At 46.3% G+C, this 26,050-nt stretch overlaps 2 protein-coding genes and 1 long non-coding RNA gene across 3 annotated transcripts; 2 read left to right on the top strand and 1 right to left on the bottom strand.

Moving 5' to 3' along the window:
• Positions 1-1,174: 1,174 nt before the first annotated feature.
• KIAA2013 (KIAA2013 ortholog) lies at positions 1,175-6,224 on the bottom strand. Its single transcript, XM_021547211.2, has 2 exons — positions 5,258-6,224; positions 1,175-4,526 (listed from the first exon to the last, which is right to left on the bottom strand). Exons 1-2 carry the CDS (start codon positions 6,222-6,224, stop codon positions 3,667-3,669), a joined length of 1,827 nt encoding a protein of 608 aa, XP_021402886.1. The 3' UTR covers positions 1,175-3,666.
• Positions 6,225-6,552: 328 nt separating this feature from the next.
• On the top strand, positions 6,553-8,304 carry LOC110479717 (uncharacterized). Its single transcript, XR_002466982.3, has 2 exons — positions 6,553-7,326; positions 8,038-8,304. It is a non-coding gene; the product is annotated as an uncharacterized LOC110479717 (long non-coding RNA).
• Positions 8,305-9,357: 1,053 nt separating this feature from the next.
• Positions 9,358-25,761, top strand: PLOD1 (procollagen-lysine,2-oxoglutarate 5-dioxygenase 1). Its single transcript, XM_021547199.3, has 19 exons — positions 9,358-9,516; positions 13,245-13,336; positions 13,801-13,937; positions 14,547-14,710; positions 14,918-15,030; positions 16,339-16,402; positions 17,492-17,589; positions 17,920-18,021; positions 18,124-18,255; positions 18,539-18,660; positions 19,324-19,428; positions 19,846-19,971; positions 20,777-20,918; positions 21,408-21,521; positions 21,796-21,861; positions 22,163-22,267; positions 22,639-22,785; positions 23,056-23,181; positions 24,026-25,761. The coding sequence occupies exons 1-19, from the start codon at positions 9,435-9,437 to the stop codon at positions 24,179-24,181; spliced, it is 2,193 nt and encodes a 730-aa protein (XP_021402874.2). The 5' UTR covers positions 9,358-9,434; the 3' UTR covers positions 24,182-25,761.
• Positions 25,762-26,050: the final 289 nt, after the last annotated feature.

Below are 26,050 nucleotides of genomic sequence, written 5' to 3'. Positions count from 1 at the left end.
TAAACAACCTTATGTTGCTCAGTTTAACTTCCATGTCACTATCATTTTCACTGAATTCCAATTAAAAGTATAAATTTTGGATGGTCAGTTACTATATTAACTTGCTTTGATTGTTGCGTGCTTGTAAATTTGGAATTTTGTTTAGTTCTTTAAAATTTCTGCATTTCACAGATATGACCTTCTGCTCTCTTGCATACTGTAATATTTCTTCTTCCCCTCCTTTATGGAGGAATTCTGAAACAGTTCTTTTGTTATGGAAGAAATTCTCATAGGAATCCTAATATATTTAATGTAAAACACTCTCAAAGCTGTTTTGCTTTTTGTTCTATTCATGCTTTATGTGATGGTAGCTTATCCATCTTTTCCAGGCCTAAACAGTTTTCCTTGGACTCCATGGGTGACATGCTGCTGGCAATTCTGCCAGGCTCCTCCAGCTGATACCATGGTGATTTGGAAATAGCCCCCTGGAAGCTCTTATCATCTTCATGCCAGATGTTTCACAGAAACCAAGCAGCTCATGGAACTTTGGTGAGAAAGAGAAGGAGTTTCTGGTATGTTCTGTTAAAGCAGAATAGTAAATGCCTCCTTTAATACACAATGTGCCTGTGTACAACTTAAAATGAATTCTGTTGCTTCCCTGTCTTTATTCCCTTGATGGGCAGTAACTCTGCTATACTAATTAGTAAATGGAATTGTCTGCAGAAAAGTTAGACTCTGAAATCTGCTTTCCTGAGGGGTTTTTCATCTGAAACCAGACAGTAACCTCTCTGAAAATGTGAAGTTAAATCTGACACAGTTTTTCCTTGGAACCACCAACTGTGCCAAATTTATTACTTGCTGGATGGCTGTTAAATCTGCTGCTTGATGGTTCCCTGGGATTGTTTCTGTGTTCTTCAAAGTAAAGCTTGGCCTTCATTCGCCAGGGTAAAACAAGGTTATACTGAGCAAGGAAATGGAGGTGAGCTTTACCCTGTGTGTTTTTGTCACTTGCTGTGCCTTCCAAATTGTCTTATATCCAGTTTATATCCATTTATATTGTATTTTCCACACTGTATTTGCAGTAAATACTGGCCACAGATGTAACATAAGGCCCTGTTTATCTAAACTGGGTGAGGAGCAATGGCAGGAAAGAACAGACACAAAACCAACAAAAACCCCAACCACACTTCAGCAATCAGATTAGACTGAAAGATATTTATTTAGAAACAACAGCTTTGGTATTTTAAACCCAAACAACCTGTAAGTCACTAGAAAGTGGGGTACCTTCCCCCATAGCCAAAACAAATCAATGCACAAAGTCTCAATAGCTTAGAACAGGAAACGTGTAGATCAGCATTTCCAAGTGCATATCCAGAAAACAAGTTCATTAAATTGATTTTGGACTCTAGAGTCATAAAGGATGAAACACCTGTTACAAGAACTTATCAACAGTTAAGATTGTTAGATATTGACAGTTCAATTGACTGTTACTGAAGTGGAGCAAAAATCAACATACTCCCCCTCCCCCCAAGCAATAAATTACTGTATACCAGAAAGGAAGTTACACTAAAGTTTTCTAGTTAACTCTCAGAAGGGAATCATCATCTTTTATTTTTCTGTAGAATTAAAAAAACAAACAAACAAACAAAAAAAACCCAGATCAAAATATCAAAGGTCTTAGTATATCTTCAAGTATTTTCACCAAATTGATTACTCCTAGGGAACTGAACAGCTTACAGGGAAAGGAAACATCTGTTACACAAGCTTCTGGGATAAACAACTGAATCATCACACCTTCCAAGTCTCAGACTCCTGTAATAGCAAGGCACAAAAGGGTTGTTGCTTTCAAATGGTCCTTGTTCTCAGCTGCAATATTGCCAGGTGTCTTGTGCAAATGGAGGCAGAAAGCAGGACTAAGTTCACTTGGACACGGGGATGTTCCCACTCAATTAATGGAATGGGGTGCTGTTTCAAGACTATCTTGCTTACTGCTACAGATTCTGAGCTTCAGCTGGCTTCCACTTCTTCCCTGTTTCTGGAATCAAGTTCTGCATCAACTTCATTTGAAGTCGCTCCAACTAAGACCAGGCAGCAGAAGGATGAGGTGTGTGCAGTGCCCAGAAGGATGAGGTGTCAGGCCAGCCCTACAGTGGCTGTGAAGCCTCTGGGCACTTCAGCGGGGACAGCCACCTGCAGCAATGGTTAACAAGTCACTTGGTAAAAGGCAGAAGGCAAGTCTTGGAGATGACAAAGGCAACTGGACAGACAACAGTGAAAGGACATAATTACATAATTCCAAGGACACATTTCAGGTGCATGTCTGGGCACAGCTGTTGCACAATAGCTGACATCACCTCCTAAGCTCTTCCTCCCTTTGCACTGATGTTCTGATCATGATCAGAGGCTTGTAACTGCAGTTGTCTGATATACAATTCTATCCTACCTCTTCCTAGGTTAGTTTGTCTGGCTACAAGCACCTCCCACTCAATCTTTTATTAGATCACAGGTATTCAGACCTGCTTGGGATCAGGCTTGATCTCCACTGTTCAAAATTACAAAACCAGTGAGCTGACAAGGAAATTTCCAGCTCACTTTAAAAACCCCATACATACCAGCTGTCAAGTTTAGTTCAATACCTTCTGTTCAGCCTTAGCTATTCAAAATCGAATTTGATTTTATATTTTGGAATAACAGTACAATCTATAGCTAGAACCTTTCCTCTGACAGCTCTGTTTAATTATCATCTCCTTTTTTTCTAAATGAACCTACATTTAACTCAGATCAGCCCTCAGGAGGAAAGCCTCTGAAAAGCACAACTAGCTCACACAGCAAATTCAGTCTGGCCTTGCATTTCCACTTCATATCAACACACAATCAGAAAGTCCCAGTACTAAGAGCAGAACTCACCATCTGCTGTCTATTCTGTGCTAAGTTTTTACAGCAAATAAGTTTTCCAAGGCAACTAAAAACAACTTGAAATTCTTTACACCAGGTAAGATGAGCTTGGAGCTCTGGCTCCGGAGCTTGGAGCCAGAACCTTCAACTCACAGTAAGAAGCACTCAGTACTTTCCTTAACACAGCTTTGTATTTTGTCTGACTGGGAGAAACACCAATTCAGCATCCTCCCAAAATGATGGTGGTAAGTGTGGTCTGATGGAGGGCTGCACAATGTGTATAATATGTACCACAAGTCCCAGCAAGTCAGCACCTTGACCTCAGAACACCAGCCTGCCTCTGGGTGCTCCTGTGTGACATGTCACATGCTAAGAGCAGGCAGGCAGGTCTGCAGGTCTCCACACAGCAGCTCACACCAGTACAGCAGCTCTCTCACATGCTTTCTGGTACTGAATAACAAGAAGCATCATCTCATGACAACTGCAACTGCTGGCCTAGAAACAAGCAATGTCCTACACTGATGTGTGGCAAAAGGACAGAAAGCTGTGTCTGCCTCCACCTGCAGACTCACAAATGTCTAGGGACAGATAAGGAATTCATCTTTGCTAACAACTGTGAGCCCTACTGCTCCAATCCCTGCCCTAATCCTCCTTCTTGCAAGAAGAGGTCACAGATCACTTGTTTCAAGAGAGACTGAAAATCCTCACAGTCTAAGAGAGAGCCTGCCCAGGCACAGCTGACACAACATCAGGCTGACAACACTCAGTGGACAGCAGGCAAAAGCTGCAGCCTTATACCTTACTCCTGAAGAGGGGCTTGGCTCCTGGCCCACAATACTCGTTGTAGATGAGTTTGAACAGAAACAAATGAAACAAAGTAATTAAGGAGGCCACACTGAACCAGAACAGGAAGGGTAAGCCTGGGTATTGCTTGGCCATGTGTTCCTCATGAGCCAGAATAGCTTTTAGGTGGAGTGTGTGTCTTAGGTCCTGCAAGTGGACCAAATCTGTTGATATATAAAGCAGTGGTGTGATGGGTTGAGTCACCATGACAGGGAACGTGTGACCTCGTGCCTCTGAGGTCAGCTCCACAGGCTCGTTCATGCAGCCTGCCTCACACGCATACAGTCTGACAGGCTTGTCCTGGAATTTCACAGACACATGCAAGAAGGGCTTTCCTTCTGCATCCAGGAGAACAGCTAAACTGATCAAGTCCTTATTGTAATGGATCCCACGTAAGGAATAGCTGTTATGAAGTACGTCAGGGTCAGCCTGAAACTGAAGATGGTTTTCTGTGAACTGCAGACCCCCAAAACTAAGCACCATTCCCTGCATGAGTCCGTGCACTCCAGCTGTCACAAGCCCCTTGCATCCCCGCTTTTGGAGAGTCAGCTTCCACAGGTCTGAGAGCTGCAGGATCTGGGTGACGCTGCTCAGCCGCGGTGGCCACAGGTTCTCGGCGTGCATGGTGGCGTGGCCGCTGAAGCAGTGGTCAGCGTAGTTCAGGCTGGCCTCAATCCTCTCCCTGTCCTCAGCAGCCAGGAGCGGGTCCAGCAGCGGGGCTGGCACAGTTGACAGCACGTAGTAGAGGGTCATGTTGACAGTCTCACTGGATGGGGTGTGTGCGTCTGTGATCTTTCTCATCTCAATCCCTGTAGCAAAAGAAAACAACCCATAGTCAGAAATTCACTAGGAGGAAAAGAAGATCAAACATGCACGTTGATGTTCAATATGGTGTTCTTTATAACATCTAAGAAACCTGTGTCCATAAAACACCAAAGTGAAATGTTTCCTTGTGTTTGTCTAAGAAGATACTTTCTCTGCTACTTGGGAGTTTGAAAGCCAAGCTCCCACTACAAAGCTAATTTAATATACAGACGCCTTACATGCCTGTTGTCATGACTCTGCAAGAATAATCTGTCAAAAGAACATAATCTTTTTATAAAATAACAAATTGTACATTATTTGGTCAGCCACTCTTTTACATAAGACATTAAAATCTTAAGAAAAAGCATCTTTGTAGAACGGCCCTTAACCTCCACACAGGATCTGTCTTTTATGCTGTCACTAAAGATCAACTTTTTTCCCAACTGACATGCACAGCAAATCAGTGAAGTTCCTGAAGCCACAGAAAGCAGCACACACAGAACACACAGAATAATGATTATAAATGTTCTTCTATCAATTTCTATACACAGTCAGGTGTACTCCACTTTGTACGGTAAGCTGGGTTTCAGACCAGAAACACTGTTTTACTATCCCAGAACCCATGAGAAGACCAGAGCCTCTGGAGACCTGACAGCAACCAGGACACTGAGTTTTCAGGCACCTTCTAAAGCAACCCCATGGAAGCTGAGCATCACTAAAGCACAACTTTCCTTACCTGAAATGAACAAGTCAGACCAGGTCTGCTGGTGCTCCTGGAAAAGATCTTCCACCCCCATCTGCATCACCTCCAGCATCTCTTTCTTGGCTGCCTCCCTCAGCTTGCTGAAGGTCTCCTCCAGCCTGGACACCTCGATGGGCTCCGAGGTGTACACCACGGACAGCAAGGTCTCGTCAAAGTGCGACTTGGGCGCGACCTGCACCCGGCTCACGAGTTTTTTGGCAGCTACCACCACCAGCACCACCTTGGGGCTGCCGTCCAGCAGCAGGCGGCCGGAGGAGAGCAGGAACTGCCGCTCCTCCACCTTCTCCAGGCTGCTGACGAAGCGCCCGCCCAGCGCGGAGGCGGCGGCGGGAGCCGAGACCTCGAAGGCGGCCACCCGCTCGGTGGGGTTGGCGATGCGGATGCGCTGCAGGTAGAGATGCGGCCGGCTCCGGTGGGCCACCACCTCCTCCCGCAGCGTCACGCAGTCCCCGGCGCCGGGCCCGGTCTGCACGCAGCGCAGCCTCCGCACGGCCCCGTCCCGCAGCGCCGCCAGCGCCGCCCGCGCCTCGCCGCGCCCGCCCGGCGCCCTCAGCCGCACCAGCGCCGGGTACTCGGTGGCGAGCGCCGGGCCGGCCGCGGGGCCCGCGGGCCGCACCCAGAGCCGCCCGGCGGACACGTCCAGCAGCAGGAACCCGTTCCCCGCCACCGCCAGCCCCGGGGCCCCGCCGGCCCCGGCCGCCTCCTCCGGCAGCGGCAGCGCATCGCCGCGCTGGGTCTGCGCCCGCCAGGCGCCCGCGGCCGCCTGAAGGCAGAGCGCGGCGGGGCCCCGCGGCTCGGCCCCGCGCCCCGCGCCCCGCGCCCGCGCCGCGCCCAGGTACCAGTAGGCGACCAGCAGCAGCACCAGCAGCAGGAGCAGGCGGCGCGCCCAGCTGCTGGACAGCAGCCCCGGCAGCCCCTTCAGCCGCTGCTGCAGCCACATGGGCGGCGGCGGGGGAGCCGCGGCCCGGCCCGGCCCGGCCCGGCCCGTCCCGGCCCCGCCGCACCGGCGCTAAGCCGCCATGGCCGCCGCGCCCGGGGCGGCTCCGCCGCGATTGGCGGCGCTTTGCGGCGCTTTGCGACAGCCGCGCCCGACGGCACTGAGGGGGGCTCGGCCGGGAGGGGCGGCGCGGGGCGGCCGAGCCCCGGCTGGGAACCGGGCTGGAACGGGGCTGGGAACCGGGCTGGAACGGGGCTGGGAACGGGGCCGGGAACTGCCCCGGCTGGGAACGGGGCCGGGAACTGCCCCGGCTGGGAACCGGGCTGGAACGGGGCTGGAACCGGGCTGGGAACCGGGCTGGAACGGGGCTGGGAACGGCGCCGGGAACTGCCCCGGCTGGGAACGGGGCCGGGAACCGGGCTGGGAACTGCCCCGGCTGGGAACCCCGGCTGGAGACCCCGCCTGGAAACTCCCGGTTTCCAACCGCCGGCTGGCAACTGCCCCGGCTTCCAAACCCCGGCTTCCAACTCCACCGACTTCCATCCAACTCCCTCAACCTCCAATCCCCCAGCTTCCAAACCCCGGTTTCCAAGCCCCGGCTTCCAGCCCCCCGGCTCCAGGTCGCCGCTTGCTCGCGGCCCCGCCGGCTCCCGGCCCCTCCCGTTACCGGAGGAGGCTCGGAGCCTCCTCAGCTCCGGAACCCCCGGTTTCCAGCCGCGCCCACCCCCGGCACCGGGGATCCCCCGGCTTCCAGGCTCCTGTCCCGGGCCGCCCCACCGCTGCCCCGCTCCCTCTGCTGTATCCTGGGTGTCCCCGAGCAGCTCCAGCCCAGGGCTGAGGTTCTGTGTCCCCTACCCCGGTCACTGCACCCATCGAAACGGCCTGGAGGGGTTTTCCGTAATTCCCGTGGCAGTTTACTGGTTTACCACCACAGGGACTATGCGGGAAAGGAAGTTCTTTTTATCAAACTGTGTCCTACTGTGTGTAAATGGAGGAACAAACTTTCTCACGTGTCTTAGGTGTGCACGGGAAAGTTTTGTATCCAGAGCAGTGCTCGAAAGACAAAAGGAGAAACACGGTTACAAGCAAGTCGGGCAGAAACACTGTGAGTTAAAGTGAAATGTGAAATTCTCGACCAGGTTGAGGCAATGAAGCAGCTCAGAAACGGGAAACAGAGGAGACACGCTCTTAATTTCTTCCTGCGAATGAGCTGTTTGACTGGGGGGAATCCCAAAACGATGGGTGAGATCCCATTCCTCGCAGGTTTCAGTGGGGCTGGTGGAGTCAGCTGTAAGAGCAGAGCTCCGAGCCTTGCAGTTTTCAGGAAGCTGCTGCTCCGCCGGGAGCACGCGTTGCACGTACTCGCTGGAACATCTGCATTGGCAGCTGGCTCCGTTTAAAAAGACAGGGCAGCAGCCAGCACCCAGAGCAGCACAAACACACAAAGAGGGGGGAATGTGCTGGCTGGGCTGGCATAGCTGCAGAACACAAAGCTGTCAAACAGAGACAGCCTGGGTACAGTGGCATAAACAATGAGGCATTCATGATTTTGAGCGTGCAAAACTGCTTTCGTTTTAGACTGGAGAGATTTAACTTTGTTAAAATGAGAAACTTGCAATTTTAAAAATCCATGTTGAGTTGCAGATCTCAGTCTGAGGTCTGAAGGTGAGGGACAGAACATCTTTGCTATGCCTTAAACTGTTGAAGCTGATACAGATTTATCACAGGCTTTGTCTGGGCCTGCAAAGCACTGAAGAAATCTAAAGTGAAAGTATGCTTTTTCTTTTTCTTTTTTTTTTTTTTTTTTTTTTTTTAGGGAAACGGGCAGCTTTGCAAAAGGAAGTTTTCTGAAATCACCATCTTAGAGCGAACTAGGGTTGGTGCCTGGAATGCTCATGGCTTCAGCATGAGGACAGTTCTGTTTGCCTGTTAATTATGAAGGAATTCCTGCACTGGGGAGAAGGAATGGAAGGAACAGTGCTTTGAACACACTCAAGAATATTCTCAGTGAACAAATAAACAGTAATGGGAATTCTTTGGGATGATGCTGTTATGGATCATGGAGAATATATGTTAGTTAGAGTGTGACCCTCCTAACATGCTTGATTTTTTTCCTCTTCATGCCTTCTTGTTTTGTGTTTGTTTGTTTTTAACCTGAACCCTGTTATATCTGTGATTTCTGTTAATTTAAAGAGGTGATTTTCTGACAGGTCTCACATAGGATTTGTGTCAGTGGTAACTCATCTGGTGTCCTGCAGGCTCAGTAGGGTTTCCCTACATCTAAACCTTACATTCACTGCTGTGTAGAAGTGACCATAAAGTAAATGTTAATTTTAAGATGTGTAACTCTCTAAGAGAGGATTATTTTGCTTATTCTCAAGGCCAGAATGAAATAGAAAAAGATGCCTAGATAAGTGATCAGGACTACAGGAAGAAAACCCAGCACAAGGCCACAGAGATTAACTTAAAATTTAAAGATGTGTATATAGCCAGAGAAAACCAGCTACTACAGGAAACAAAACCACCGCTGATTCTGTGTTCATCAAGGAAATATGGGAAAGTGTCAGGTAGGAAGAAGGTATGAAGAAGGTATTTTATGAAGCTTTATAAGGCTTCCAGTTTCTAGAGCTGTGCATAACATTATAATCCATTTCTAGTTTGCTTTTTATACGTAAATATCCCATAAGTATCAGTCCACCAGTAGCTGAATCTGGCCAGAGAGCGATTCTTCTCCTCCTATAGCGGCGTTTGCTCAAAGCCTGCTTGCCCCTCTGCTCATCCCCTGCCCGGTGCCCCAGGGCTGCCCGGGCAAAGCGGCTGCAGCTCCGGGATCAGATCCTTGGCGTTCACTCGGTTTCCACGCGGTCCCAGCGGGTCCTGCCCCGTCTCGCTGCCCGGGCAAAGCGGCTGCAGCTCCGGGATCAGACCCTCGGCGGTCCCAGCGGGTCTTGCCCCGTCTCGCAGCCCGGGCAAAGCCGCTGCAGCTCCGGGATCAGACCCTCGGCGGTCCCAGCGCGTCCTGCCCCGTCTCGCAGCCCTCCCGCCTCTTGCGGGGGCCGGGGCTGCCCGGGAGGAGGAGCCAGCGCCTCGCCGCTTCCTCCGCCCGTGTCTGCGGGCGGGTCTGGTGCGTGGCACAGCTCCGGCAGCCGCCCCGTCCCGCCGGCCCCGCTCCGTGCCCGCTCCCGGCGCGGGCTCCGCGGGGAAGTCGCCTCCATGGTGCCGCCGGCGGTGCTGCCGCTCTGGGCGGCGCTGGCGCTGCTCGGGGCGGGCGGCGGCCGTGCCGCACAGCAGGAAGGTAAGGGGGGACCGCTCGGGGCGCCGGGGGCACCGGCGGCACCGGGAGCCGGCGGTCAGGCGGATGGACGGGCACAGCCGCCCCCGGTGCCGCCGCTGGCCTCCGCGTCCCGCTCTGGCTCCCGAGCACTGCCCGAGCCGAGCCTGCGGCAGGGTGGGAGCCCCTGGGGGCACCGAGAGCCTCGGGCAGCTCACGGCTCGGGCTTTGGTGGGACAGCATCGTTTCATGCCGGTGAAGGAAGGGCTCTCGGTCCCACCTGGGTCAGCCCCTCCCTGCTTTTGAACTCAGGCGGTTCCAGAATTAGGTAACCGGAGGGTGTTTGATTCCGGACTGGCCACACTGTGCCTCCAGATCAGGGATGCTCCTAAAATAGCATCAGGCTGTCTCCCCGCTGTAAGCAGTTGGAAGCAGCTCTAGAGTAGCTGGTAGAACAGCAGAGGATTTGGGCAGCTTCAGAATGTCAGCTGCGCTGACAAAGGGGTTCATACGCTGTCACTCTGCCAAGAAGTTTGGATAATTATCTCTGTCTTCATTAGAGAAGTGGCAATTAGGAGGAGATTTAATCTTGTTGCATGTAATATTTCCCTTCACAGTGTGATTTGGGTATAGCTACCTTTATGTGCATTACTTAATACAGTTAGTGTGTATCTGCGGGGGTGTTGGGAATTTTTTGGCTACAGTGGCATAATTAAAACAAAGAATCTCTGTGCTATCCTGCCTTCCTTGCACATCCCAAAGCTTCTATGGTTTTAGTAAGGTTTTAGAGCTATAAAGTTGAGGGCTGGGAAAGAGAACGAGGTAAATTGGTTAGGAAGAGGAATTTTGAATTAGCAGTTTTCTGAACCATCACTTTTGGCATTGCTCAAAGAGAAAATGCTTCATTCATCTTTCCTGTGCCTCAGCTTCCCCAGAGTAATGTGAGAGTAATGATACCTGTCTTCTCTCTTGGATGTTCTTTTGTATCTGTGCAAAAGCTCTCAACATAGTTATTTGTAGTTAATAGAATTAAAAAAAAAATCTTCTGTAAGATTATATTATCCACTGTTAAATTGTGCTGTTTTTTTTTTTCTATTTGATCCCATATTAATGGTATTTTCTTAGACACTATCTTAACAGGAAGTGACATAATAAGATTTCCCAAATCACAGCCTGAGGATAAATTCATTCCTTGTCCTAAAATGCAGCTGCAGCTTTGCTTTCCCTGTAGACTTAGGGCAGAAGTAAATAACTTTAATTTTTTGTTTGTTTGTTTGTTACTGAACTCATCTGGTCTCTGATTTTTATTCTTTATAAAACCTCAGAAGTTTACTGAGTCATTTCATTGCGATCTTGGTATCAAGGTTCCTGTTCCAGTGCTTTGTTCTTACAGAATCCTTTTCATCTGTAGAGCTCTAAAACCTTCACAAAAGAGGTAAATATCCTCTTCTAACATTCTACAGATGGAAAACCAGGGATAGCAGGATTAGTTCCTTGTTGCATAGCAGAACCAGCAATACAGCCCAGCTCCCCTGGTTCTGAGCCCAGTGCTTGCTTTGTTAACCACTGTGTGTTTGTATTTTGCAGCCATGCCATTATTAAATGTTTTTATACAATTCCTAATTGTTAGTGTGGCCCAGGGCCCAGGAGGCCCAGCTTAGCAGAACAAGCTGCATTTCTACATCAGTAAATTGACTGTGATAAGGGAAACAGGGATGCATCAATCTGTTCTGGGTTGAAAAGTTTGTGTTTGATACGGAAAGTAAGAGGGTTTGCTGCTCTGTCCTTGAAAGCATCAGTCAGCTGCATCAGCAAAATCTTTGGAAAGGAGAGGAAAGGGTTAAAGCAGAAGGAGTGGAGGCAACACAGCTCAGCACAAACTTCCAGTGCTGGCCTGAAGGAATGTCTCTCAGGATGGAAAGCTATCGCTACTGCAGAGAGTTCTTAGAACAGAAACTGAGCTCAGTGTCTCTCAGTGTCCTGCCCCACAGGGAATCTGTATTTTGGAATTCTGCTGGGGATGAGAGTGGTCTTTGTGCTGGTTTTTCATGCTCCTGTGAGTTCATAAACTGCATGGGGAGAACTTTTCTGTCTTAGAAATAGGACACCGCTTCCTGTTCTGTGTGAGCCTTTAGCACTCATCCTGTCCAGCAAACTTTTGGCAGTGAAATTATAAACAGTGTGTGGCTTTCTTGGGATGGCAGCATGAAAATGAATTACTGATTTATTTAATGTGAGATGCCCAAGATTGTGGGCTGAAATAATTGCATAGCAGTCAGGATCCTTTCTTTCCTTCTTTCATTCTCTTATCATATACTTTCTCCCCTCATGTACTAGAATTTGAGGGTTGTCTACATTCCTCTCTGATAAATCCATGCTTGTCTCCCTCTTCCTTGGCAGTATGATCCTCACCTTCCCAGAATCCATGAGCTCAGAGATCTCTGAAAAAGTTGCCATGGCTTTCTGTGTGCCAGCATATGCCTAGAAACTTTTAATTGCTTTAACATATTCCCCGAGGATATATGTATTTTACTCATTTGTTCACTCCCTCTGACTGGGCTGGACACAAGGCATGGAGTGTGCAGGAGGTGCTAGATTAGGAATGCACTTCATATGTGTAAAAATCTGCCCTTAAAAACTGCACCTGTATGAGTTTCATATTCTTATATTTATCACTTTGAATGTATGTCTAATAAATATAATTAGACCTGACCTACTGATTGTTCTCAATCTCTCTTCTCTCTCTTTTTTTTTTTTATTCTGATGCAGGTAAAGAATTTGAGGAATTTCTTTGGTAATATCTTCTTTCTTCCTGACTTGGAGTCTTACCCTTATTTTTCACTTTTGCTGCCTTTGTGAGGTCTCTCTAAGACTCCAGCTTCTAGATCCTTCCTCTCTAAGACTAGACAGAATATCAGATTGGGTACATGAGGGAGATACATCTGGTACATCCATTGAAAAAAGTCATTACTCCAAAAAAAGCCTGCTGAGGCCGAGAAAATGTGCTTTAAGTTTTTCCTGGTATTTTCTGATGTTTAAAACGGATGGCCAGGATTTGCATTTAAGCACTGTTGCCAGAGCCTATACAAATTCCTACTTCAGCAAAACTGTTAAAGTGAAGTATAACATTTCATCATTGCAATGAGGAAACCAGAACTTCCACGTAAAAATCATATTCCAGGGTACCACAGTGAAACTTCTGAAAGAGAACTTCAGTATTAAGTTTTATCCTTTTTAAGGGACTGGAAATGAAAAGCAAGTTTGGGAGGAGAATGCAAATTAATAGCACAATTAAATTCACATTGAATATGTAGGAAAAAAACTGGAAAATGCCTCAGGAATGGAGTAGAAAATTGAAGCAGCCATGGAGAGGGAAAATAACATTTAGTCTAATTTTGGTTTTCCCTACATCCAGTCAATGCTGAGTGGCAAAAAAGCAGCTCTGTGGGGAACAGAAAGTCAAAACTGCATTAAATTGATGACTTCCAAATGGGCATTTGGTAGTAGTTCTATTTTTTTATCTTCAAATTTAATTTCTTCTGTACTCCATATGAGAGAATTGCAGCTTTCACTAGCAGAGCAAAAAATCCACTAATACATTTTATTTTCCTTTTTTTAGCTCAGAACTCAGGCAATGAAATTGTATCTTTACATAATCTCTCATTTTATACCCACAATCAAGTGAGGTGTGGAACAGCAGGTTGTGGAATCCACACAAGTTGAGTATCTCTTGTGCTTTCCCCTGTGTGCAGAAAACCTGCTGGTTCTGACTGTTGCCACCAAGCAGACTGAAGGATTCCAGCGGTTCAGAAGATCAGCCCAATTCTTCAACTACAAAGTCCAGGTGATGTCTAGCAGCTTCCATGGTGCTTGGTCAAAGGGAATTTCAAACTGTGGAATGGATCAGACTTGGCCCCACAGTGATGAAATAAAAGCTCAAGAGAGGACAGGCATCTGCTCAAGTGGCTGGAAAGTATTTCTGCAGTGCCCTGAGTGCTGGCTTGGGATGAGGTCCATAACTCTGCTCAAGGGAGCCTCGTGGCACTTTTGCATTGCCCTGCCAAGACACACAGTACAGAGCGTGCTCCCGTCCCTGTGGCTGGGTGTGCTGTGTCACCGTGTCATGTGTGACACTGATTGTCCAGCCCAGAGGCTGGATCAAAGGCTGCCTGGTCCATTTGTCCTGGGGCTGTTATTTTTGCTGTGGTTTGTATTGGGAGTTATCAGGTTTGTGGGTTCTGGTTCTTTCCTGTGAGCCTTGCTGGGAAAGTGCCCTGTTGAGGTGACCCTGTGCCTGTTGCTGTGTAGGTGCTGGGGCTGGATGAGGAGTGGCAGGGTGGAGATGAGCAGCAGCCAGCTGGAGGTGGGCAGAAGGTCCGTCTCCTGAAGTCAGCTCTGAAGCAGTATGTGGATAAGGAGGACTTGATCATCCTTTTTGTAGAAAGGTAATGGTTGCAATTAATTTGCCATGAACTGAATCTTACAGTGGTTTGGACAGGTTTTCACTGAGAAATGAACTGTGAAATCAATTGCTTTTGAAAAGTATGTCCAGATCTCTGGGTTTTTTCCCCTGAATGCTCTGTAGGTTCCTGGGAATCACTCAGAGCTGCATCCGTGGCAGTTGGGAAGGTCTGATCTGAATAGGCTGATGCCAATTCCTGCATGAAATGGATAGTGTTGTACCTGATTCTGCCACAGTGGAATTTGGCTGCCTCTATCTGCAGAGAATGAGCAGATAATTCCTATGCAACTAGGCAGACCTTTCTTACCAGAGTTATTTGTTTTATAAGGTGAAGTAGGCTGCAGAACATCCTGAGAGCCAAGAATTAGTCTCCAGAGAGCCGAAGAGAGAAAAGGATGGATTGGAGCCTCAGTGTCTTTTCATATGCCCAGCATACAAATAAGACTACACTTTAATTAGTTGCATTACCAAAAATGTAATACTGTACTAAAAGAAAGGGATTTCCAAAGAACTGTTTCTAGAAACTTTTCTCAATTAAGTGTTTTTCTGACTCCATTCCTTTTGTCCCTTTTTTGTCTGTTTCTCTCTCTAGCTATGATGTGCTCTTTGCTTCAGGCCCCACAGAACTGCTGAAGAAGTTCAAACAAGCCAAAAGCAAGGTGGTTTTCTCAGCAGAGAATTACATCTATCCTGACAGAAAGGTGGAAGCCAAGTATCCTCAGGTGCGAGATGGAAAACGCTTCCTGGGTTCTGGAGGTGAGACACAGAGCTTGCTTTCAGCTTTCTCCTCCTATTTGACCTGTGGGAGAAGTGGCAAAGCAAACTGAAAGTTGATGAGTCCTGCAGCAACACAGGATGTAGTGAGATTTTATGTGAGAGAAGTGAAAGTACATGTATACAGATAGAGTACTTCTATTTTTTGGTCATCTGGGTTGAAACACCTCCTCATGCTTATTCCCACAGGCTTCATAGGTTATGCTCCAAACCTGAAGAAGCTGGTAGAGGAGTGGAAAGGACAGGATGATGACAGTGACCAGCTCTTCTATACAAATATCTTCTTGGATCCAGAAAAAAGAGTAGGTGTATCTAGATTATGGGTTTCTGAAAATTTGCATTCTAGCCAGTAGCCCTATTTTCTGTTATTAGCAGTTTTTATATTTAAGCATAAAATGTGAATGGGAAGAGAGATGTCTGAAAACAAGTCTTACTGGAGCTCAGACCATATCTGTATAGTGCTGGTGTTTAAAGCCATTGAGTGTGGAGGAACTAACCAGCCTCCTCTAAGGGGATGTGAAACTGCAGAGTGCAGTTCTGACTTAGCTAACCTAGCACTGAAGTGCATTTTAGGAAAATGCCATGTAACATCCTACAGCAGCCTGGAATGGACCCTGGAAGCAGCATTGTGATTCCAGCACTGGGCAGACCAGCCAGCCCAAAGGCCATTCTGGTTCTGGTGCATTACAGAGGCCAGTCTGTCCCTGGGGATAGACCAAATGCATGGAGAACTCAAACTGTAACTAGTTTAAATTAAATCAAGAGGAAACATTTGAAATAGGGAACTGCTATCAGGCTAGAGAGACACTTGCAATTCTTTACCAGCAAGGCTGATAGAAAATTTAGAACAGCTGGACTTTTTTAGTTCCCCAAATCTGAGTATGGCCTGCGATCTTTTAACATGAACAGTTCCTTTAATGTTCTCATCTGCAGTTCTGGCCCTGTGCCACACAAGGCTGAGTAATTCCCTTGACTTGGCACTCAGACAGTGGATGTTAGCACCCTGCTGTCCTTTCCAGTAATCAGTCTTACAGATGCCTGCAGGGACACAGAATTCTGTTAAGCCAGAGCCACATTTTAGTCCTACTCAGTCAGAGTGTGACCTGCTGCAGGGGATAAAAACAAAGATTGCACAAGCTGATCTTGCACTTTTCTGTCCTCTGGTTTGTCACTGGTACCTGGGGTAGTGCTTGGGGTCACACTTGCCCTTTGCATAGAAGGCAAGAAACTTTTCACAGCAGATGGTTTTGCTCTCTGGCATTACTGTGTATTATATGCATTGTGGGATTTGTATGACTGTGTGTAAGTCTACTTCATTCATATGATGTGATTTTATGGACACACCCACAGCAGCTTTAAAAGAGTGGGAGAGGGGGTTTGAATAGTTTTTCCTAATAAAATATATTTAATTTGTTCTTGAAAATGGTGAATTGTCCCAGATTTGAATGAAAATTATGATTATCTGGGAATGTTTAAGACTTCAGAGTTTGGAGAGTTTGCAAATGACTGTAGGAATGGGACACATCTTCACTGAGCATAGGGTATGTTGTATGTAAAGAATGGATGCCTTTTGTGTTCTAATTAAGGTTATTTATCTAATTATTTTAAAGGAAAGTATCAACATCAGTCTAGACCATAGAAGCCGGATCTTCCAAAACCTAAATGGAGCATTAGGTGAGATGGAAGAAAGGAGCTCATTTCTCCTTGGAATGCAGCTTGCATGTTGACACCAGAAATAAAGCTATGGTCAGAAATGGCTGTCCCCACAGAAAAAGCTTTAGTAAAAGTCTCTGCCAGAGTTCTGGGATTTATTTGCAATTCCACTGAGACCAGCTATGTTCTTATTGCAATTCCTTCTCCACTTCAGGGAATGCAGGTCAGGTTTTTCATCTTACACCTCCTTGCCACTTTGATCTCCAGGCATGTCAGATTGCATTAGCCTTGGGGATTGAAACTGGAAGGGACTTCCAATGCAAGTAATAACACAGAGCCCTGCCTAGGGCTCGCTTTCTGCTTCAGAACCGTGCTGGAATGCCACGGGAGGTGAGAAGCATTCAGATATGCCTGTGAGCACTCACTGATTGTACCAGGCTTCTGACCTGACCTGCTGATTGATTTTGCTAGTCCTGGCAGGAAGGATTCACTTATTTTCTTGTCAGTGCTGCCTAATGTTTTCAGTCTTGCACCATTCCATCTTTATTCTGGTCAAGTAAAAAGTGATAATTGCAGTGTAGTTTTTGGCTCCTGTGCTCATTACATCAATGATAGACTGCAGCTTGTATCTCTGCTAGTCTTTTCTCCAAATTATTTGGTATGGTTGTGTTGAGGCAATATCCTCGATGATCTCTGCTGGGAGGATGGACTTTTGTGAGGGCTGACAAAGAGAGACATCAGATGCATCAGTGCACTTAGGTGCATCCCACTTAGGTGAGAAGGGCCTGAGTCCTCCCATCAATAGCTGTCCTTATCAGCAGCAGCTGCTCCTCACTGCAGTTTGTCAATGCCAGTTTTGAAAGAATCTTTCAGTATGGCTTCTGCCAATTCCAGTCATTGTCCAGCTTCCCAGGCATCCTCCTGTTACTTCACAGGATCATTCTGAATATTTATTTCTTCTTTAAAGATTTTGTTTGTAGCCCTTAAACTACTTGTGCTCGGTTATCCACTGTTCACACTTTCATCTTTCAGCAGCTTTTCTGTATAAATGAGGCATTGTGCTTCTAATTATCAATAAAAGCCTTAACATGATGACAATGTCATTTCCAGATGAGATAGTTCTGAAGTTTGAAAACTCACGAGTGAGAGCAAGAAACTTGTTATATGACACTCTGCCTGTGGTGATCCATGGAAATGGACCCACCAAGGTAAGTGGACTGTCCTGAGAGAAAGATTTGGTCTGTGTTTGTTGCAAAGTGACTCTATAAGCTCAATGGATCAGGTTACTGCCTCAATATATACTGACTTTCCCTGTGTACTTTTACATTTGAGAAACAATAAGCAGTTCAGGCCCATAGCAGTAAGATGGGTCTGGTTCAAAGACTCAGATGTAGTTGGATGATCAGGCTGTCATGCTTTTCAGATTCATTAGTTCATGGAGAAGGTACACAAAGTTCAAATGTGACCCCACAGTGGGGGTGCACACAAAGAAACTCCTCTGCCCTGTAATGCATAATCTGGCAAACTTCCTTTTGCAGCTGCAGCTGAACTACCTGGGAAACTACATTCCTCAAATATGGACATTTGAGACTGGCTGCACGGTGTGTGATGAAGGTCTGCGAAGCCTCTCAGGGTTTAAGGTAAGGCTGCTGTGTCTATTCAAAGCTCTCAAAACAAATCTTACAATTGTTATGTGTGTGATGTTAAACATGACTCATCACTTCTCTTGTCCCTGAATGTAGGATGAGGCATTGCCAATGATTCTCGTTGGCATTTTCATCGAGCAGCCCACCCCGTTCCTCTCCCAGTTTTTCTTGCGGCTCCGTAACCTTCATTACCCAAAGCAACGAATCCAGCTCTTCATTCACAACCATGTAAGTGAAGTTGGCTTGTGATAGTCTTAGCAAATGTGGGGAAAATGTACACCTCGTCCTCTACTCCAAGCACTTTTGCAACCTTGGGTTAGACTTCCAGGCTGTGTAATCACAGTACTTACCTGCAATGGCACCCACAAGATTGCATACTTACCTGCAGTGACATCCATCCAGCTGTGGAAGTGGGCTTAAGAGCTGTTGCCTGGCTACTCATTTTAAAACACAGGAGGCTCAGTGGCCTGGATGAGCCCATCTTAAGTGTTTTTCCTTATTTTTGCAATAGGAGGAACATCACCTGCTGGAGGTGGACTCTTTTGTAGAAGAGCATGGCAGAGAATATCTCACTGTCCAAGTGATCGGACCAGATGATGAGGTGGAGAATGCTGAGGCACGTAACTTGGGCATGTAAGTGAAGAGGCCATGCATGATAGCTAGCAGAGACAGCCCGTGTCCAAACTAGGACATCTGTTTGTTCTGAGGATCATCCCTATCAAGTGATTGCTCTTCTTGTCTCAGTCACCCTTTCAGTTTTTCTAGCATTAACTCTGATGCCCTTATATACTGGGAAAAAATCAGGTTCCATACCAGCTCACTATGTCCAATTTCAGAAACTAAATTCTTACTGGTCCTTTGTTCTGACAGAAGGATAGCCCTGTATCTCCTGATCTCATCTAAATACCCAGTCACAGAGCACAAAGGATATACACCCATATCTCTGAAGAGGATGAGTGTTGAAGCAAAACTAAGAACTAGTGTGAGAGTATCTTCCTGTCTGTGTTCAGGAGGTTTGAGCTCAGGTGTGGATCTGGGCCAGCTGTAAATGGGAACCTCTTCAGTTTGAGCTGAAGAAACAGTTTGCTAAATGTGATTTTGGCTGTGTCTCAGTATCTGTTATTGGATACTGAATCTGGTGTGCTTGTACTCTGCTGGCCCTCTGGGTTGTTACATTAAACCAAACTTCTCGGAGCACCTGGAAGACCTTTAGACTACAAGGTGAAGGAATTCTTGGTGCTCTGTCCTTTGTCTTCCTCTGGTTTAGGATGTGACTTTCCTTTTCTCTGGCTGTAGGGATTTGTGCAGGAAGGATCCTGACTGTGACTATTACTTTAGCCTGGATGCTGAGGTAGTTCTGAAGAACACAGAGACTCTGAGGATCCTGATTGAACAGAACAAGTGAGTTCTTTGGTCTGAGCAATGCTTACTGGTCATCTCACATGAGGAATTCAGTGCACATCCCTGAGCTGTTTAGGGAACCAGGAGAGCTATGCCAGAGATGGGATGTTAGCCAAACACCTTTTACATGTTTGGGTTGTTTTTTTTTTTCTCCCACTGTACTTGTAATCCCTGTTTTTTATAGTCACTAGAACAAATCAGATTCTAACAGACCTGGTGCAGGGTGTAGTTAGAGAGGAGACTGGGACCATATTTACCCTTTCTTATGTGGCATTTCATTCCAACAGAGTTAACAAAACAGCAACTCTGTAAGTGAGGGAGGGAATAGCTCTTCCAGTACTGTGGTTTGTAAATATTTTCCTTTTCTTCCTGTGGTAACATCCTGTCCTGCAATTCCTTTTTCTTTCATACTTCCAGGCTGGTGATTGCCCCCCTGGTAAGCCGTCACGAGAAGCTGTGGTCCAATTTCTGGGGAGCCCTGAGCCCTGATGGGTACTACGCCCGCTCAGAAGATTATGTGGATATTGTTCAAAGGCGGAGAGTGTGAGTATGCAAAGAGAGCTTTTCCCTGATAAAATCCCTCAAATGTAAAGCTTGCTGCAGCACATTGTCATCAAACTGATTTCAAAGAACCAGAAAGTGCAAATGTATTTGTGTATAGGGAAGGAAAAGAAGTCTCTGCTCCCATTTGGGAGTTGCTTTATTCTCCCCCAAGCAGAGACAATAACATACTTGGGGCACTTTCTTATGATCAAAGTAAGGGTTGGAGAGTGCTGACTGCTGAAATCATCTCATCTTACTCATGTCATGTTTTCCCACCTGGGGATTATAGTTAGTGTGATCCTTAAAATCCTGTAAAGTGCTGTTTAATCTCTGTCACATCAATTTTCAGGTGATCTTTGAATGGAAGATTCACAAAATAGAATTGTTGATTCATTCATATTCTTGAGGGACTCTCTTTTTTATAGGCCATTGTATGTGCAGTAAATGCTGGAAATCAGCTTATGCACTTTTGGCTGGTTCAGTTTCTTTAAATCACTGGAAAAAAAAATGTTGATCTCTCTGGGAAGAGATTCAAGCCACTAATTATGTCCCTAGCAAAAACACCCAGTAGCAATTAATTGCTTTCCTGGTGGACTAGCATTTGTGTCGCTTAAAAGCTGTGGGCAATATAAGCGATTTTTTGTGGAATGCCAATCTCTATTGGTATGGTTTCTTCCTGCTGTTCTGCGTTGGCTCATTTAGGCGAGCCTGGCTGATGCTGCAGTGCTGCCTGTCATCCTGTCAAGTGCAGCAGTATCTGTCTCAATGGTATTTCAAGTCTCACTTTTCTTCTGCTGTGTTTCAGTGGGCTTTGGAATGTTCCCTACATCAGCAGTGTTTACTTGGTTAAAGCCAAGGCTCTGCGCTCGGAGCTTGAGCAGGGAGATCTGTTCCACAGTGGCAAGCTGGATGCTGACATGGCTTTCTGCCACAACATTCGCAATCAGGTCAGTCAAGGAGAGAGGCTGGAGGGGAGAGCTGCGTGCCAGGGTGAAGGGGACAGGATTAAGCAGTTTCAAGGCATTCAGCTCTGCCAAGGCAGGGTGAACTCGTACTAGTCAGTACAGTGCAGACTTTGGAACAGCATGGGATTTCTGTCTTGCTGTGAAACCATGTGTAGCATGAACCACTAAACGTGGATAACATTTTTGTTCTTAGGCCTTTTCAGGACTGCTCTATATGGGATTGACAGGGTAAGAAGGAAGACCCTAATCTCACAGCTGCTGCTCTCTTCTGCTTCCAGCCCTGGCTGACAGGACAGAATTACTGTCTCTGCCTGTAACCTTTCAGAATTTCTCATATCCAGGGTGGAAATAAAACCAAAAACCCACAGGAGAAAGAATGAGTATACGAACAGCTTGGAGAACTGTCCAGTGCTTGATTTCACAGTGGCTCTCAGAAATATAAGGCCTTTATTATTTCTCTCTGTCCTACAGGGAGTCTTTATGTACCTGACAAACCAGCATCAGTTTGGACACATTCTGTCCCTGGAGAATTACCAGACAAGTCACCTCCACAATGACCTCTGGCAAATATTCAGCAATCCTGAGGTGAGATAACCTGCATACTCAGAAGGCACAGCAATGTGGGGAGACCTGATATTAGCTTCATCACTATGGGAAGCCCAAGCTTTGTAATAATAGCCACTCTCAGGTGGAATGAGGAGCACAGGCACAAAATTTGAAGAGAACATGTTTTTGGGATTCATAACACATGGGTCTTTAAAGCTTGTGAAATACTGCTTGCATGAATGCCTGGCCTTTTATTACCTCTTTAAGCAGGGGCCCCACAGAAATTACTGGTTTGCTTATGTTCTAATTGCAGGACTGGAGAGAAAAGTACATCCATGAAAACTACACAGCAGCTCTGAAAGGGAAATTGGTAGAAATGGTAAGAAAACATCACTCATCCATCAGAATGGGAAATGAGCTTTAGGACAATGCTTTATCGTCGTTATTGTAATTCTCATGTATAAGCAGTTGAACACAGGAAACATGGCCTTGAAAGTACTTTTAGAGTCAAATCATTCCAGCTCTCTTAAGTGGAAGTGGGGCACATAAATCAGAAGACAAATTTCTGTCCTCAATATTTTAGTTTCCTTCCACTTAGTCTACACTTATTTTAGCCTTACTTCTTTTGCCTCAAGCACCTGTCCTTGTTTCTGCTGTTCTCACCTGTCTGCTATCTGCAGCCCTGCCCAGATGTTTACTGGTTCCCCATATTCACTGACACTGCCTGTGATGAGCTGGTGGAAGAAATGGAGCATTATGGCCAGTGGTCCACAGGTGACAACACGGTAAGTAAAAGCAGGAGCTCTTTTGAGTTCTGGGCTACACCATTTTCTGTGCATATCTGGTGATAGCAGTGCCTCCTGTGGAAAGGCATTAGATCCTGAATTAAACCAGAAAAGTAGAGACAATACTTTAATTTTTCTCCTGATTAACTCTGATTTTTCTCTTTAGTGTCCTCTGAAGTTCCAGTATTCAGCCTCTCTGATGGTAATATTGTTTCCTTTAGGGTTTAGTTATGGTTTGAAATGAACTTTCCATCCTGCAAATTCTGATAAACAAACATAATATTTATTTGTAGTTACCAGGAACAAGTACTTTTCATTCCTGAACTCCAAGGTTCCCATCCTTATGGGTATTTCTGTTAATTCTATTTCAGGACAGCAGAATACAAGGTGGATATGAGAATGTCCCAACTATTGATATACACATGAACCAAATTGGCTTTGAAAGAGAATGGTATAAATTTCTTCTGGACTATATTGCACCCATCACAGAGAAGCTGTACCCAGGATACTACACCAAGGTATGTCCACCTTAACAGCAAAACTCATGGTCAGCTCAGCACCTCCTCCAGCTGCAGCTTTGTGACAAGAATCCTCCAGCAACACACACTATTTCCTAGTACAGAGGAACTGACCCTGCAGTGTGACCCAATTCTCACTGCCATTCTTCTGCCTGAGTGTTGCCTTTCTCCTTTAGCAGTGGGATGCAATTTTGGTGTTACACCCTTCTCTGCAGCTCACAAGCCACAGATTGGCCCTCTAACAGAGTGTGCTTTGTGCTTCTCTCCCAGACCCAGTTTGAACTGGCCTTCGTGGTTCGCTACAAACCCGACGAGCAGCCATCCCTAGTGCCCCACCACGACGCGTCCACCTTCACCATCAACATTGCCTTGAACAGAGTTGGCATCGACTATGAGGTGAGTGAGAGCTTCAGGAGTGCAGCTCACCACCTGGAGCAGCTGAAAACCCTTCCCCACCCACATCAGGCTTTTTTGCACTAAGGATTACTGTGGGAATCCAGAGCTTCCCTCTGGCTGCCCTGGCAGGTCTGGGACCCTGGCAGGGGTCAGGAACCCCCCTGGACAGAGACACTGTCTGTGATCTCTGTGCATGGAAAAGAGTTTTCAGTCTTGCAGGATGAATTACAAGCTCTGAGTGTTTGCTATAAGTAATAATTGTGTGGCACAGGTGCAAAAGTAAAATTTTAGGATTCTAGATGAGGGGTTCAAAGGGGACGAGATGGAGGAAATTGGGTGTGTCTTGTCCTTTTTCTCCTTCTTCATGCCCTCCATGTTTCACTGTGGTGTTGGCATTTTTCTGTTGGTTCAGGCTAGGGACACACTGTTCAACGTAAGTGACAGATATTGACAGCACAGGTAGTTTCTGTTATTTAATGTTTGTAGCATCCCACTGAGGGCAGAGCCCCACACGCTGCCCTGCAGGACAGAGCTGCGGCAGGGCAGCAGAACATGTTAGAGATAAACAGAATCAACAACCTTGAAATCAGCATAGATGAATTCAAACTTCTTTGGCAGCGGGGCAGAAAGACAGAGACTTTCTACAATCTTGGAATCATCAATACCTCAGATTCCAACAGATTACAATTAATGGCTGGCTCAGGCTAGGAAGAAGATTTTTGAACACATCAGAACACGGGAGGTTCCCCAGGCACCTTGTCACATTTTCAGAAGTGCTGTCAGAAGGCAGGGACCCCTTCCCTGAGGTGCTTTTTCCAGGCTGATGTGTCTCTTGTGTTCCCAGGGAGGAGGCTGCCGGTTCCTGCGCTACAACTGCTCCATTCGAGCTCCAAGGAAAGGCTGGACCCTTATGCATCCAGGACGCCTGACCCACTACCATGAAGGTCTTCCAACCACCAAAGGAACCCGCTACATTGCAGTGTCCTTCCTTGACCCCTAGACAAGAGTTCTGCTTCCCAGGAAGGACTTTTCCCTGGTCCTGCTCATTGCTGACTTTGAGTAGAGACAGGGAATGTTGCTGAAAGTTTCTAAGGCGTTGTTCAAAGCTATTTGGATTTGATTTTTATATGATTTTTAATATGATTTTTAATGATATTCTAAGACTCCACTACTGGAGGACTCCACTCTCTGATACTGCAGGTAATATCTAGGAATATTGCTGTAGAAGTCCAAAGGAGATTTTGTGCCTTCATTTTTGATTCTGTTCCTCATCCACTGTTTCTTGCAAGTGCTGTTTACTTGAACTTTCATCAGTGATGCATTTGCTTTAAAAAAATGGTTTTTTTTGGACCGTAAATCCAGCTTTTTGGAGGCAAGTTACAAGCTGGAAGCCTATTTTCATCCACAGCGTATATGGGACTGGATGTTACACAATAATTCCTGAACATTATTCCAAATATAAACCAATCAGGGAGCTGACTCCAGGAGTCATAACAGTTAAGTGTCACACCAAATGAAACTGAGTTGGAAGAGCCTGAAGATCATCTGATTCCTTACCTCTTTGCTGTCCTTGCAAACAAATCATAAAGTTCAAAGCAGCAGCAGTGGCAACATAGGTGCTTCTGGTTAGCTAAAGGAAGGTCCTCTGACGATGCTTTATCTCTGGGACTAGACTGAAGAGATAAAAACCTCCCTACCTTCTGTTTCTCCAGCTAAGAGCAGCAGGCATACCCACACAAATTCAAGCCATGTGTGAATGTGTAGATTAAATCTAAGAAAGGGAAGGCTGGGAACAGCTACATCAGTCAGGGGGCTTCACTGCAGAATTAGTCTCTGTTCTATACCATGTTACAATAGTCAAAAGCTCTGATCAATCTCTGGATAATAGCCCAGATGTCCCAGTGGTCTTTGGTGTCCTCATTCCATTTGTCAGAGATTGTTTTAATAATTTTATTTGATGGCCCATTCACATTAGATGGAAAGAGCTGTTCTCTGGTTCTTAGAGGAAATAATTATTCAGTGTTTCTATTATTTGAGATTGAAAACCAAAACACTCCATTGCAGAAACTTCTCCAATGGGGTCAAGGCTGATAGAAATGAGTGGCTGGGAAGTGCTGAGGCATTGTGGTGAACCAGCAGCTGTAAAAATATGTCTAGACTAGACCTGTGGTTAGTGAAGGGGCAGAAACCTTTTCTTCCTGTGCCTGTGGGATACCTGCTCTGCTTATCAGACACCATTACGCCGGACTAGTGTGTTTCACAAGCAATAAATTCATAGAGTGATTGTCCTTAGGGGAAAACAAAAAAAAAAAAAAATTATGTGCCTTTTAGTTGTCTGTCTCCAGCTTCTGTTGCCTGATTGTGAGAATCGAGCCATTCTTCTGGATGGGTCACTCTAGTGGGGGCAGAACAGCTTTAGACACGGAAGGGACTGAAAGCTTTCCCGACTGCTTTCCTTGAGCTTTTTAGGTCCATTTTGAGGCCATACACTCACCCGTGCCCAGGAGAGAAAAGTCCAGGCAGGGGGACAAGCATTTGAGAAGTAAAACTGTATTAAATCCTGTTACATGAAATCCAGAACTGCGTTTTACTGAACGAAGGGATTGATCAGCCAGTCGTCGAGATGTGCAAAATGTGTATTACGTATTTATTCAGCAGCAGGTTTTTTGGTTGGTTTGGGGGTTTTTGTTTTTTGTTGGTTTTGTTTATTTGTGTATTTTATTTCGCTGTTATTTTGTTTGTTGTTTTGTCCTCGGGCCGGTGCGGTGGTGGGCGCTAACGAGCTGTACGGTTTGAGCACGGGGAGCTCGCATTAAACCTTTTCCCGTGACTCGCTCTGTGCCTTCTGTTCCTGAGGGGAGCCCGGGCC

Source organism: Lonchura striata, chromosome 24 (assembly GCF_046129695.1).
Source record: "Lonchura striata isolate bLonStr1 chromosome 24, bLonStr1.mat, whole genome shotgun sequence".
In the NCBI taxonomy this organism is placed as follows: Eukaryota; Metazoa; Chordata; class Aves; order Passeriformes; family Estrildidae; genus Lonchura; species Lonchura striata.
The sequence above is the reverse complement of the archived record's forward strand: the minus strand, read 5'-3'. Positions and strand labels throughout refer to the sequence as shown.

Coding starts and splice junctions, on each gene's coding strand:
- PLOD1 (XM_021547199.3), top strand. CDS start 9,435: ATGGTGCCGCCGGCGGTGCTGCCGCTCTGGGCGGCGCTGGCGCTGCTC. Junction 9,517..13,244: donor CCGTGCCGCACAGCAGGAAG/GTAAGGGGGGAC, acceptor CCCTGTGTGCAG/AAAACCTGCTGGTTCTGACT. Junction 18,022..18,123: donor GAAGCCTCTCAGGGTTTAAG/GTAAGGCTGCTG, acceptor CCCTGAATGTAG/GATGAGGCATTGCCAATGAT.
- KIAA2013 (XM_021547211.2), bottom strand. CDS start 6,224: ATGTGGCTGCAGCAGCGGCTGAAGGGGCTGCCGGGGCTGCTGTCCAGC. Junction 4,527..5,257: donor GTCTGACTTGTTCATTTCAG/GTAAGGAAAGTT, acceptor CTTTTGCTACAG/GGATTGAGATGAGAAAGATC.